The sequence below is a fragment of the Cylas formicarius genome, unplaced genomic scaffold (assembly GCF_029955315.1).
Source record: "Cylas formicarius isolate icCylForm1 unplaced genomic scaffold, icCylForm1.1 PGA_scaffold_7__23_contigs__length_41026272, whole genome shotgun sequence".
Lineage (NCBI taxonomy): Eukaryota > Metazoa > Arthropoda > Insecta > Coleoptera > Brentidae > Cylas > Cylas formicarius.
In genome coordinates, this window is record NW_026844352.1 from 11062911 (window position 1) to 11075504 (window position 12594).

Here is a 12594-nt window from a genome sequence, read left to right on the forward strand (position 1 = left end):
TCTAGTGCGGCGATATCCTGGCTTTTCCCTTTTCCATTGTTCCCAAATTTTAATTTTGGTATAATGATATCTGGATTCATTTCTAACAGTTACTTGACGCTGTTTATTTATTCTATTCTCTTCGAGATGACGCGACAGGGCAATTAAAATTGGTCTTATTAGGTGCGGGCAAATACGGGGAATTATTTCAAAATATTATGATACTACAATGAAATGTAACGTTAATGTTAAATTTAATCGAAATGACTTTAACCGCAACAGTGTGTAAGTTTCTCAGTAACTATTACAATATTACTATAAAAATAATGTCTGAAATAATTTAATATTGATATTAATAATAATTAATAGTAACGTTCCATATTATTTCATATCAATATTATTATATTTTATTATATATTTTTTTTCATAACAGTTAAAGATATTTATTTTTTCGAAGTTGCCACGGTGACAAAATCCATTACTGAAAGTGTAATCTACCAGGTTGATATGTAGCTTTCACTTCATAATAAACTCATTTATTGATATAATATTTTTAAATAAATAAACTTCTATTTGTCTCTTGTTTTACATTGATATTACAGAAGCAACCGTAGTTAAAAAGGTACAAAACCACCTGATCTCCAAACTAAACTAAACTTAAAAAACTTAACTTAAACGAGAAGTTTATATAATCAAGCTGTCGTTTACTTTCCAATGATAATTTTGCGGCCGGCGCCGATATTTTGACCGGCTTGAGTGGCCCCTTTGTTTTGGCCCGCCTGAAGACCGATGATACTCTCGCCGGCTTTCAGTTGTTCCTCTGTAAAGTCACGTTTGTTTTCGTCGGCGGGTTTGGGTCCTAGATTCGGACCGGGCCATTCGGGGTGCTTGTAAGTAGCCCTACCGAGAGCGAACAGGGTATTGGTCACCTGTGCGATGTCTTTCTTTTCCCACAAGTCGACAGTTTGGAAAACATCTATGTCTGGTACACCGTATTTCTTGATGGCCGCTTGGAAACTGCAAAAGAAAACGAAATTTTAGGAGCACTACGGACAAGCAATCTAGCATCCGAACGTAGAATGGCATTGAGAAAATGATGTACAACTTACAAATTTGAAGATATTACAATGCAACTTGCTTCAACGGAGCTATGAAAATGCAAGATTAAATGATATTGTTACGTTTTTAAATCGACGTAAATCTTTCAGGTTGATCGAAAATTTATTTCGTCCAAAATAACAAAGCCGCTAACTTGTTTAGACGCTACTATTCGCTATACATACAACTAAATGAAATCTTTTCGGCTGACTGATCGGCGAGCATTAACAGAACTCAACGCCTTCTCACGAAGCTAAGGAATAAAGTAACATTTAACAAAATTTCATTCCATTGCTTACGGGGTGAATAAAAGAATGAATATAAATTGAAAACTTTTCACTAATTTATGAAAAAATAGGATGGCGATCACACAAAAGACATAACTTCAAAATGAAGAAAGTGATGGTGAAAGCTAATTTAAAGTACTTTTCTAATATTGTAAATAATTATAATAGACTATATTTTCAGGTTCTAAGTAAGTAAAAATATGTAAATTTTTCAAAAATCTGAAAAACATTAGTAACCTTTAAATTATCAACCAATTATCCTGTATTCCTCCGAATTGCTAGTTTAAAATGTTGAAATGTAGAATTGATATGTTATTGAATTTATTAAGATATATTATTAAATTCAAACGAACTGCTGTTTGGAACTGGAACTAATTTTGCAGCAAATTAATATATAAGTTTTTCATATTTGTTTTTTGTGGCAATATATATTAAGTACTTCAAAACTAAAGGTTAATTGCAGACTGTAACTCAACCTTCTTTTTTTTGTTGTTGTAAATTTGTATTCCTTTTTCTTCATGATTTATATGACAAATGGTCACGGTAATCCAATAAAAAATTTGGAATTATAACACTAAATTTTTTTATAAAAAAGAAATAAATGTTGCAAAATAATTTCGATTTTTTTAAATTTATTTTACGTTTATACCAAATAGGATTTAAAGTTAGTTGTAGAATATTTTTAACAAGTTTCCTTATTGTTGACCCAAAAACCACTAATGGTACCAAATGCTTTCTTTTCATTTTTAAGAAATTTGTTTTTAAGACAATAACAAAAATAACAATCTGTGACATGATTGATCGGTTCCCTCCAGCTTGTAGAATTATCAAATGGTATATCCCTAAGTTCACCTCTATAATATGCCTCCAGAGTTGGCCAATCGTTACCGCATATTACATTTAGTGTCCAATTTTGTCCAATATATTGTATTCTGAACTATTTCAGATTTCACTGCTCCTGATATTTAATGCCCGCAATCATAACTGTCTCGTGGATGCTTGCAAATTTTTCTACATCAAACAGTTAGATTTGACAAATTTGCAATAATTTGCAATAATAAAACTTAGATAAACAAATAAAAATTGCGTTTACGTTTACGCACATGATTCAGTTGTAAAACTACCGAAATCCATATTATACAATTTTGCTAGGAATTTTCTACTCGCCTGCGCGCGAAAGCTAATCGCATCAGATCTACGTTTCAAAATCAACTTACTCTAAATAAATCGTTCTATTTCTGTAACGTTGTTAAGTAAACGTAAATATTAAGTCGGTCCTCTAGAACACTCCTCCTATTAATACACTTCTAAGTTTTTTCCACATTTCAAAAATTATTTGAATAAACTTGGCTAACGCTTCTGATTTAATATATACTTCACCTGTCCTCCGAAAATATTATTGTTGTACACAATGACGCCTAAATTTTCAGGAACAATACATTGTTTTTTAGATCTATACGTCTTAAGAACACAATTTTGTTTAAATAAAAAATAAAATAAATGCAACTGATTTTATAATGGTCTTATAGGTACATTTATTGGCAACTATAATTTTCTCGAATCAAAGTGACCAAGAATTGTTTAACAGAACAAAACCTATTTCGGCTTATAAAAAGTTACATATCTTCATTACGGACCATCATAATAATAAAAATAATAAAGTCTTTATTTCTTCACACAGTAAGAAATCATAGTATATTTCCAGATGAAGAAATGAGTTACCCGATTAAATTGCTCTAAATAAGGAGAAGAAGAAGAAAGTAGAAAAGAACAAACACAGTGTATAAATTAAATGGCAAGCATATTATGATAGATCTCTGAGTTGTTTTATCCAAGGTAGCACACTAATTCTGGATTTTGTATTCTATATCGATTGGCAATGCCTTTCCCTATACCCATTTTCAACTTTTATTTTGTTATATTTCATTTTCAATTCGAGAGTCAATTTGGATATATTAAAAAAAAGGAAAAAAATTAATGCACAATTTAAAACCCTGTTATCTTGATAACTAAGCGTTTTACAACTCATGTTTATAAGAACATTTCGCATGCATTTTAAAAGTACCATCAATTGGAAAAAACTAAAATTCCCTGTACAATTAAATACATAATAAATATGTTACCGACAAAGTTTATAATGCGAAGTTGTATGGCATTACTATTATATTACATTGAAATATTAGTCATTATATGAAATGAATTATGTTATACACATCTTCAAGGCATTTCATGGAATACTAATTCGATATAACATATCTACCATCAAAGGCGAGAAAGTTTTAAGTTAGTTCTAGTTTTTTTTTTTCTTTTTTATCTCATTCTACACAGCCAGCGAATCAATTTTCATTGGCATTCCTCTGTAATTATTATTTCACAGGTTTCCTATTATCAGGAACGCATCTTCTAGAATTCCATTACATTAAATTAACGGACGCCGGTTTTGAAAGGGTCATTTCAATCTCAAGGGCTTTGTTAATAAGCAAAATTGCAGAATGTGGGAATCTGAGAGTAATTCAAAAACGAGAAATGCATCTTCAAAAAAAAGATGAAAGGAATGCAGTCTTTGTTAATGGAGTTCGTTGTTGAACTGATTTCTTATGGCCTGAATTGGACCAGCAGAAACAGTTGCACTGCTGCGTAAGAGCTTTCCGAACCGATTCATCTCGTTGCAAGGAGACTAACTCCATTTGACTTTTCTTATGGGGTTGTATTAAGTCGCAAGCGTGCGACAATAAACCCCGAAATTTGATGGAACTGAAGCATGAAATTCAATCGCCACATCGATATTGATGGTTTTCATTTTGTTATGGAAAATTTGATAAATTCTCGATATTGCGTTTCATGTGTAAAAGTTCAAGATCTTCTGAAGCGAAACGTGCAATTTTTTTGCTTTTTTAATGAAAATGAATTAATTTTACAGTACCTTCAAACCCCATTCACCCTGTATATAAACAAACTATATAAAAAGCATTTTAACAAAAACTTTTTATATTTTTTGCTTAGCAGTAACAGATATTTTTTTTATTTTTTCTAGCATCGGTGCTATCCATAGAATCACCAAACATATTTCACTATATCTGCGGACGCAGGACGGATGTCAATCAAACAAGCCAAGCGGACATATAGATTTTTCAAATAAAATAGGTATCGGAGGATATTTTCAATTCCTGACAAAACTAACGCGTTCGGACATTTCGCGGCGCTTTTTTACGTTTTTGTAATCAAATAAAGTACGGAACACGAACGTATCCGTTATATTTTTGTTGCAAAAAAGTCATTAATCTGATGTCAAGCAGACGGCACGGATTCCATTCGACTCGCGTAGGCGTCCGGATTGAAACGTGGCAAAAACAGCGCACTCTCTAATTATAGGATTGACTCCAATGTCGCGCCCCATTTTGCATACGAATTTCGAATTTTTGGAAATTCATCGGGCAATAAAAACCACCCCTCATAAGTAGCTATTCTTTTGCCCTTCTTTTTCTGATTTTTTTTTTGGTTAGTTCAATTTCTATTTAAATTTTCTGTTTCCCGTTTGAATGTGAACACTTCAACGCGGGACAGTATTTTATGGAAACCTCCACAAGTATTTTAAAGTGAAATAAACATTAATTACTGTTTATCGGACTCATTCATTTACAAAAAAAAGGTTGTAGACATTCGTTTCCCGTTTTTGTACCTCATAGTTTGTATCTCTTGTTTGGTAAAAATTACCTAAGTGGATCTGTACTAACGAGTTCAATTAAGCTGGTATATATTTTTGCTCTAATTTATTATTTATTATTATTTATTATATTATTATTTATAAGTGACCAGTGCCAGATATATGTGTATGAGAACATGCGGTCAGCAAACTCGGACACGTGTTGATGTTTAGAAAAATCACTATTTTTCTGGTGACTTCCATATAATAATAATTTTTAAACTTTTACAGACAGCCCTTGTTCAGCATAAATTAGTGCCAAACTGTAATTGTCATTATAGTGTTCTCTACTACAAATAGTTGAGAATACGTTTAATAATATCAATAATAAAAAGTCATTTTTAATCAGTAAAGTATTGTATAAAGCAAAGTTCAGCATAGCCATTCTAACACCTACAACCTGGGAACTAGCATTGTCCAATTTCAGGGAACGATATTAAAATGACTTCTTAAAAAAAACAGTATGATGTTTCATGTTTCCATCCATGTGCTGTGTACGAATTGTACGATCATGCTATTGATGCCTGTGAGCAAAATTATCCTTAAGATATGGATATGGATAAGACAGCAGAGCTCGATTTTATTTTAAAGCCAATTTAAGTCTAGAATCTTGTGCAATACCAGTCTACAGCAATTATTTTGGATTTTCTGTCAATGATATCTATCCACGGATGCCAATGCAAACCCATGGACAAAGCTACAGTAATGGTATCGATGGAGGAAACCAGTTTTAATATCCGAATTATGAAGTGATATAATTTTGTTGTAAGTCTACAAGCTTCACAAACTAACCAAATCTAACAATTTTAAGAAGCCTATGATCAAAATTTTAACCAATAAAGGATGAATATAAAACATATTATTGAAAAATAAGGATAACCCAATCCAAAACAATTTTCACAGTCAAAAGTGGGTGCGGGTCGCGTGGAATAGTACGAATACTCACTTGGTGATGTTTTCCATGAACTTAAACTGTCCACCGGAAGTGTTGATTTTGGGAATGGAGCCTGGGGCGAGTTTGTTGATGAGCTGACAGAGAATCGTGCCGTCTTTCAAGACGTCTTCGTACAGTTGACCGGGGGGGAATTTGGCACCCAAAATGGTTTCGACCCATTCCTGAGCTTCCTTGTCTTGTTGCGGGTTGCGTTTGGCGGCGATCTGTCAAAAAGAAAAATATTTTGAGTTAAAAAATGGTTGTGGTGCAAAGTCACACTGATTGTACTTACTTTAGCCTGAACTTGACGTTCAAGAGACATTTTCAATGAGTATTAGAGATTGGTGTACCCGGTAAGTTTGTCACACCCAACTAAACTGGACACCCGACGCGTGTCGACGCTTTTATACCACGACGAGGATTTCCAATTCGGCCCACAAGATTTTTCAGCGTCGTTTCGGAAACTCACAGTTTACTCGCCGGTTTATTGTAAAGCGGGCTATATTTAGACAGTTGGATTTATTTGTTTTAGTGCGATTTTCTCGATTAAATAGCGCCGGTTTGATATGCACGCCTTCCACTCGTGCGCCGAGTACGGATTATCTACCGGGCGTTTCAGGAGAGGAAACAAATCTATGCAATGCAACAAAACAATATCTAAGTTGGTTTTGGATTGTCATAAGGCATTAAACTAGATAGCAAGGCAGAATAAAGTGACACTGAAAATGCTGGATAAAAATGGCGGGACAAAAACAGGTCAAATCTGCAACAGACCGGCTAAGCTACAAAACACCGACCGTAAAAATAATAGTAGGCGTACTGGTTGGTACTGGTTAGTACTGGTAGCCGACAGTGGCTGGTTGGCCACTGCCTGCTAAAGAGAGTGGATGAAAATACTAAACAGAGATTCTGCCAAGAAGAGGTTCTATGCCAACCTAGATAAAGCTCGATGTAGTCGATACGATTTGCAATGGCATAGTCGGTCATAAAACGAAGAGAGAAGGCGCCCACTCGTATACTAAAAATGGCCAAACCCACTGATTTACCTACCAGTCTATTACGCCCCGGAGTCGTATACCCTCCAGAGATACCACCAATTACAACCACAAAACAGTCGCATTTTTGAAAAACTGCTGCCGAAACTCAATAATTATTATGGATATGCACGATATCAATTGACTTCAGACAGACAGAAAATGGTCTAAAATTTGAGTTGTTAAAATTTACCGTATGCTACAGACGAAATAATTGCTGGAATGGGCCACCAAGTTTTAAGATTGACTCCTTATCATTTTATACGGTATGAAATATATATCTTTTATTTCTGTTTTCTTTAGTATTGTTTTAATTTTTATTGCATTCACAGAGTTTTCAGACAACAGTTTTTTAAAAATTATTATAATTTTTTTCATGTGGATTCAGCTACTTAAGTATTCACATATCATTAAGGAACACTCTGATCCATTATTACATAGAAAAAACATGAATCCATCTCCGAGTATAGGCGTACTAGTTTCATTAATAAATGTCAGATACAACTGATTCTGATAGACGTTTCGGGCGGAACAACATCTGTTGAAGCATAAGTGGCCAAGATGAACAATTTGTTTTATTTCCCACTATGCCTTTACAAATCGCACCGACTTTAGCATCCTTTGGGTCACATTTTGAATTTTGAATGTTGAGTGCAACAAGTGTGATAAAATCCATTTGAGTCACGCGTTTGAATTGGTTAGTTTTGAAAAAATTGCCAAAAGTCAAAATATCATCCTTCGCTCAAATCACGTCAGTGATTGGCGAACATGACACCTTAAAGTGACACTCTACGTACTCCTCATCGGTGCCTACTTGTGCATTTTAGAGTAGGGAGTAGGAAAATGAAATGAAAGAGTTTTTTATTTAATATGGAGAACTTTATCGGATACATTGCATACATACATACATTTTTTAAAATTATTACTCAAAATAATGAAAAACCCTCACGTATTTAAAAAACGAGTTTACGGAGAATTTTATGATAAACGGTTTAAACTACGTCATATAAGTAATAATAGCGGTGATATTTTTTCTATTTTTAATTACACTCATAATCGTTGCATTCTTCCGACATCCACAAAAGTGCGTTAAAATTAGCGCACAAAATAAACAATGTCTGCAGGTTTTGTTGAACAAAAATATGGTCAGTTGTAGAAATATTTTCGAAGCAGATAATGTTTACCGGAGTATGAATATGTACCGAATGGAGTGATTGAAAATGGAATTAATAAGATGCTGCGAATAACACATCAGTATGTCTTATTTATAATAGTATCCTCAGGTCAACCTTAGAATACTCATCAACTGCATAAAATGCGATCTATATGCCGAAAATATTTTTAGAAACCTGAATTGAGGTTACTTAAAATGCGCAGAAATCGCTCGGGCGTAATTTTTCAATATAAAATTGTTAACAATTTTATCGAGTCAGCTTCACTTATCATTCAATGCAATGCAATTTCTGTATAAAGATTCAGAACAAATTTTTTCTGAACAGCGAAGATATTGATTTATCCTATTTAAGTCTGAATTTGTACCAAACAAAAGTATACAAAATTTTGCAGTTGTCTTCTGTTACCTTTCATTATCTTTAGAAATATCTTACTAAGATTTTTTGGTATTTTGTTATTGGAAAATCTTGTTGAATAGCTTTTATGTTTGTAAATGAAATAAAAAATGAACTTGGCTGGTTTTCTATCAATCACAGTTTTCTCTTGTGTCTGGATTATGTTTTAAGTATTTGCACAGCCAGTTGACAAAACACCACTTTCCTGAACTTGAGTTTACATGAAATTCAGTCCTTTTATTTGAAAAATGAGTCACGAAGTCACGAGCACCAACCTCACGCCGCGTGCTTTTTCTAGCCCCGTCAATTTCCTTATTTTGAATTTGCAATTATTTTGTGATTTGCGATAATAAAAGGCGTTTTATATACAATATCGTTTATTTCAATCTTTTTTACATAAATTTATTGGACTAGACACATTTTCTGATATTAGATCGTTTATTGTACACGCGATTGAAAACAAAAGGTTTTATTCGTAAAAAGAAGGAAAAACACAAAAAATAATAAATTTAATTTTCTGGTTTGAAACCATCAATTGTAATCTTCAAAACTAAAATGCAATCATTGCGCCCTGCAAAAATTTATAAACATTTATTTACAGAATGAAAATTTACAAGCACCCAAAAAGTGCAATGAGTCAATATTTTGCGTAGGAGGTCCAACCGTAATCAAGAATATGCAATAAGAGTACAAATGATTATAGTAGTGCTCGGGGTAAGAAGTGCCTCAATCGTTTCAGACGTTGAAGTGACTAAATATAAATTGTCATTTAAAAAACGCATAAATAAATAAACTTCCACAAAACGGTTTCTTTAATCAAGAGCTCTAAACACAAATTTTTAAAAGATTGTGGGTAAGAAGTTATGACATAATTTTTATCTAAGGGCTATTTTCTTCCAATTACAAAACTTATGCGGATTGTTGATTAGCCTCCCTCCTTCTCTAATAACAAAAACATATCAACGAATACTGGAATTTGTACTCACCAAAATCGGGAGAACAAAATGACGGATGGCTATTTTGTTAATGTTATCAATTAGACTAGAATTTATTAACAATACTTACAAAATCCTATCCGTATACAAATCGTATAATTAGATAAATTCATCACCGAAGACGGACATCTGTGTTTTTGCGGATTACTCATATATTTCAAAAAATTTAATGGTAATTCGATAATGCGACACTGAAAATTGTACCACGTTAGTACGCCATTGCTGATACTAAAACGATGCCTCCTGCAAAAATAAAACCGTTGATAATAAATTAGTTCTTTCTCTACAATTTCATCCCCAGCAAGTTTTATCCTATCTGATGATTTGGACTCAAGGACTTTAAAAAAAAATTCTCAATCCATAATTTTTTAAATGCTTTTCATTCGACATAGATTTTGATGACGGTAGCCACAATTCTACAGCCACAAGGCTTTTCGTATTTCACTGAAAGTATTAAAATTTGTAAAAGGTACAAAAAAGGTTTTTCAACTGTGTTTCATGTAGAAATAGTTGCTCTTTTAGATTTAGATACATATTTGACACTATGTGTTGAAAATTATGATAGAGTTTACAATTCTAAGTAATATAGTTTTTCTTATAACGTAACAGTCTTCAGTTCTTCAGAACAAAACATATTTATATCATTATTTTGGGAAAATACAAGTCTGTAATAGTTACAAAAAATGTTCTTTTTGTAACCTTTTAATATACTAATCTATTTTCAAAACTTAATCAAACGCTTTTAAAACAATATTTTCTGAGTCCAAAATTGTTTTGACAATGCTTTTGTATTTGGTTTTTACTGAGTCTTCAATGTTTTTTATGTAGGAAAAAATATTCTTTTAGAATTGGATATATATTTATGTATTGAAAATTATGAGTTTACCGTAATAAGTCATATCCTTTACATATTTTGGGATAAGGCGTATTAATAAAATTATTTTGATTTGAATAAATCAAAAAGTAGGTTTGCAATACGTACAAAAAGTGTGCTTTTCCGTAACTTTTTCACATTCTAAACTATTTTCAACTCTCATTCAAGCGCAAATTTTATCTAATTTAGCAAAAATTTATCAATATCGAAGAAAAACGAAACAAACTGTAAAAATGTTGCACCAGTATGATCAATTTTTGTGTCAACGAAATTTAACTCGCTATACCAGTGGTGGGGATAAATTGGTAGCGTGGTATTTGCACGTGACTTGGAGAACTTCGTCGCGTACGCTTTCACCGTGGTACAAGTTCCAATGTTCCGTTTAAATTGCTAACTTTAAAATAAATGATTTGCGGAATTGGGTTTCAGGTGGTCACCCAACAAGTAAGAGGCGGCTCCTCCAGAACCCAGTAACGATGTGAACGGCGAAGATAGAGCTGCTGCGGCCGCCGCATGGTGGCTTTGTAGGTGACTCGGTTGGGACGACAGCACCTTGTTGGCTTGATGGACCAAAAGGGCGGTATTACAAGTTTGGGGACTCATAGCCGACCATTTGTTGTTGTTCGATATTGTATCGTCTGACAGTTTGCCTGAAATAAGATACATTTTTCAGGTCTACGCACTTTTACAAATTATGTCACTTAGATATTAAGAGAGAAAATTAACACAATATTGCATCTAAACTAATTTTCATTTATTTGAAATAACTCACTCAACTAAGACAATTTTGAAATTTTGCTGCTGATCAACAATATCTGTTGCTTATTTCAATTACAATAAAGAAAATGTTAACTTCTTTATTCCATGACTTGGCGGCTTGAGCAGTATGACAATTGTTCCTGTGAAATTAATTTTGTATTTTGCAGAATTACTGGTGCCATCAACAAAAAGAGGAAGTCAAATCATTACAGGAAACTTAACTTTCTTTCTGAGTCAGTGTGTGTGAAACTGTTCTTTTGGAATTCAGTTAGTTAATTCTGCTTCATAAATCGTTTACACAAACTTCAAACTTAGATTCTTTACCCCATTAACGTGGTTCCAATTTTAATGCTTGGTTGACCATAAAAATCAATTTCGGTTTTGTTTAACAGGAAAAAGTGGAGTTTTCAATGAAACTTCCACAGGGTACTGCAATACCATTTACAAAACTTCTGGATTTCTCCATTGTCGGTTGATGATGAATCGAACTTGCTGACGTTTTGTCAATCATCCTGTTGGCTTCTTCAGAGCTCAACTGAAACTGGCTTGAAATTTATTTGGTACCTGTATTGTTTGAGGGGGTGGAACTAAAGGAGGAGCATGGAAATTGTTTCGGATGATGATGATTGATGAAGAGTTCCTTGATGAGGCTCTTTCATGTTCTTTGAGCCCAGTTGATATTTTTCGTCGCGTCTCTCCAATGCCGTATATACATGAAGCGCTATTAACGCTTGGTATCTCAAACAAAATTTTGGCTTATTCGCTATTTCGCTTATTTTCGCTCTTAAATATCAAGCGCAAGAACAGCAGTTTAAAAAGATATTCCAGTACTCAAAAAAGTGTAAAATCAAAGTGTAAAGATAAATATACGGGGATGGATTTCATTTCATCCAGAGAAATTTGAATGGTATGGTAGATTGAGGGGAGATTTATTGGTCAAACTTTTGTCGAAATTTTGCCGAACGTTATAGTGTCCGGTGTGGAACAGCTTAACCCGCAAAATAATTATATTTTCAAACAAGACAACTGTCTTGTCCATGCTGCAAATATCGTCACACAATGGCTACAAAATGCCAACATTGAAACCTTGCCTCGGCTAAGTAACAGTCCTGATATCAACCCAATCGAAGACATAAGGGAGATTATAGTTAAACTGCTGTGTAGAAGAAATTTTATGCCTCAAAACTGCGAGTGGCTATGGCAAGGTATTCAGGAAGTATGGGAAGAATTGTCGCTTGAAAAAAACTTCATAACTCCTTTTATGACCATAAGCTGTGATTGATGCGGATGGAGATTACACAAAATATTAAATACCTTCCAAGTGTTTCTTCTTCTGTTTATATTAAAATGTTGTGCCCCTGCT

At 33.3% G+C, this 12594-nt stretch overlaps 2 protein-coding genes across 2 annotated transcripts in view; both read right to left on the reverse strand.

Annotated features, from left to right (window-relative positions):
* Window positions 1-499: 499 nt before the first annotated feature.
* Window positions 500-6454, reverse strand: LOC132704702 (muscle-specific protein 20). The gene is made up of 3 exons (XM_060674881.1): window positions 6294-6454; window positions 6014-6225; window positions 500-996 (listed from the first exon to the last, which is right to left on the reverse strand). Exons 1-3 carry the CDS (start codon window positions 6321-6323, stop codon window positions 684-686), a joined length of 555 nt encoding a protein of 184 aa, XP_060530864.1. The 5' UTR covers window positions 6324-6454; the 3' UTR covers window positions 500-683.
* A 4300-nt stretch (window positions 6455-10754) lies between these two features.
* LOC132704817 (paired mesoderm homeobox protein 2B-like) overlaps window positions 10755-12594 on the reverse strand; it is an 85402-nt gene continuing 83562 nt past the window's right edge. The window contains exon 4 of the mRNA XM_060675084.1: window positions 10755-11122. Within this exon, the coding sequence (XP_060531067.1) occupies window positions 10869-11122 (254 nt within the window). The 3' untranslated portion in view covers window positions 10755-10868. The remainder of the gene's footprint in view (window positions 11123-12594) is intronic.

Coding starts and splice junctions, on each gene's coding strand:
- LOC132704702 (XM_060674881.1), bottom strand. CDS start 6,323: ATGTCTCTTGAACGTCAAGTTCAGGCTAAA. Junction 6,226..6,293: donor AACGTCAAGTTCAGGCTAAA/GTAAGTACAATC, acceptor TCTTTTTGACAG/ATCGCCGCCAAACGCAACCC. Junction 997..6,013: donor TTCATGGAAAACATCACCAA/GTGAGTATTCGT, acceptor TTTCTTTTGCAG/TTTCCAAGCGGCCATCAAGA.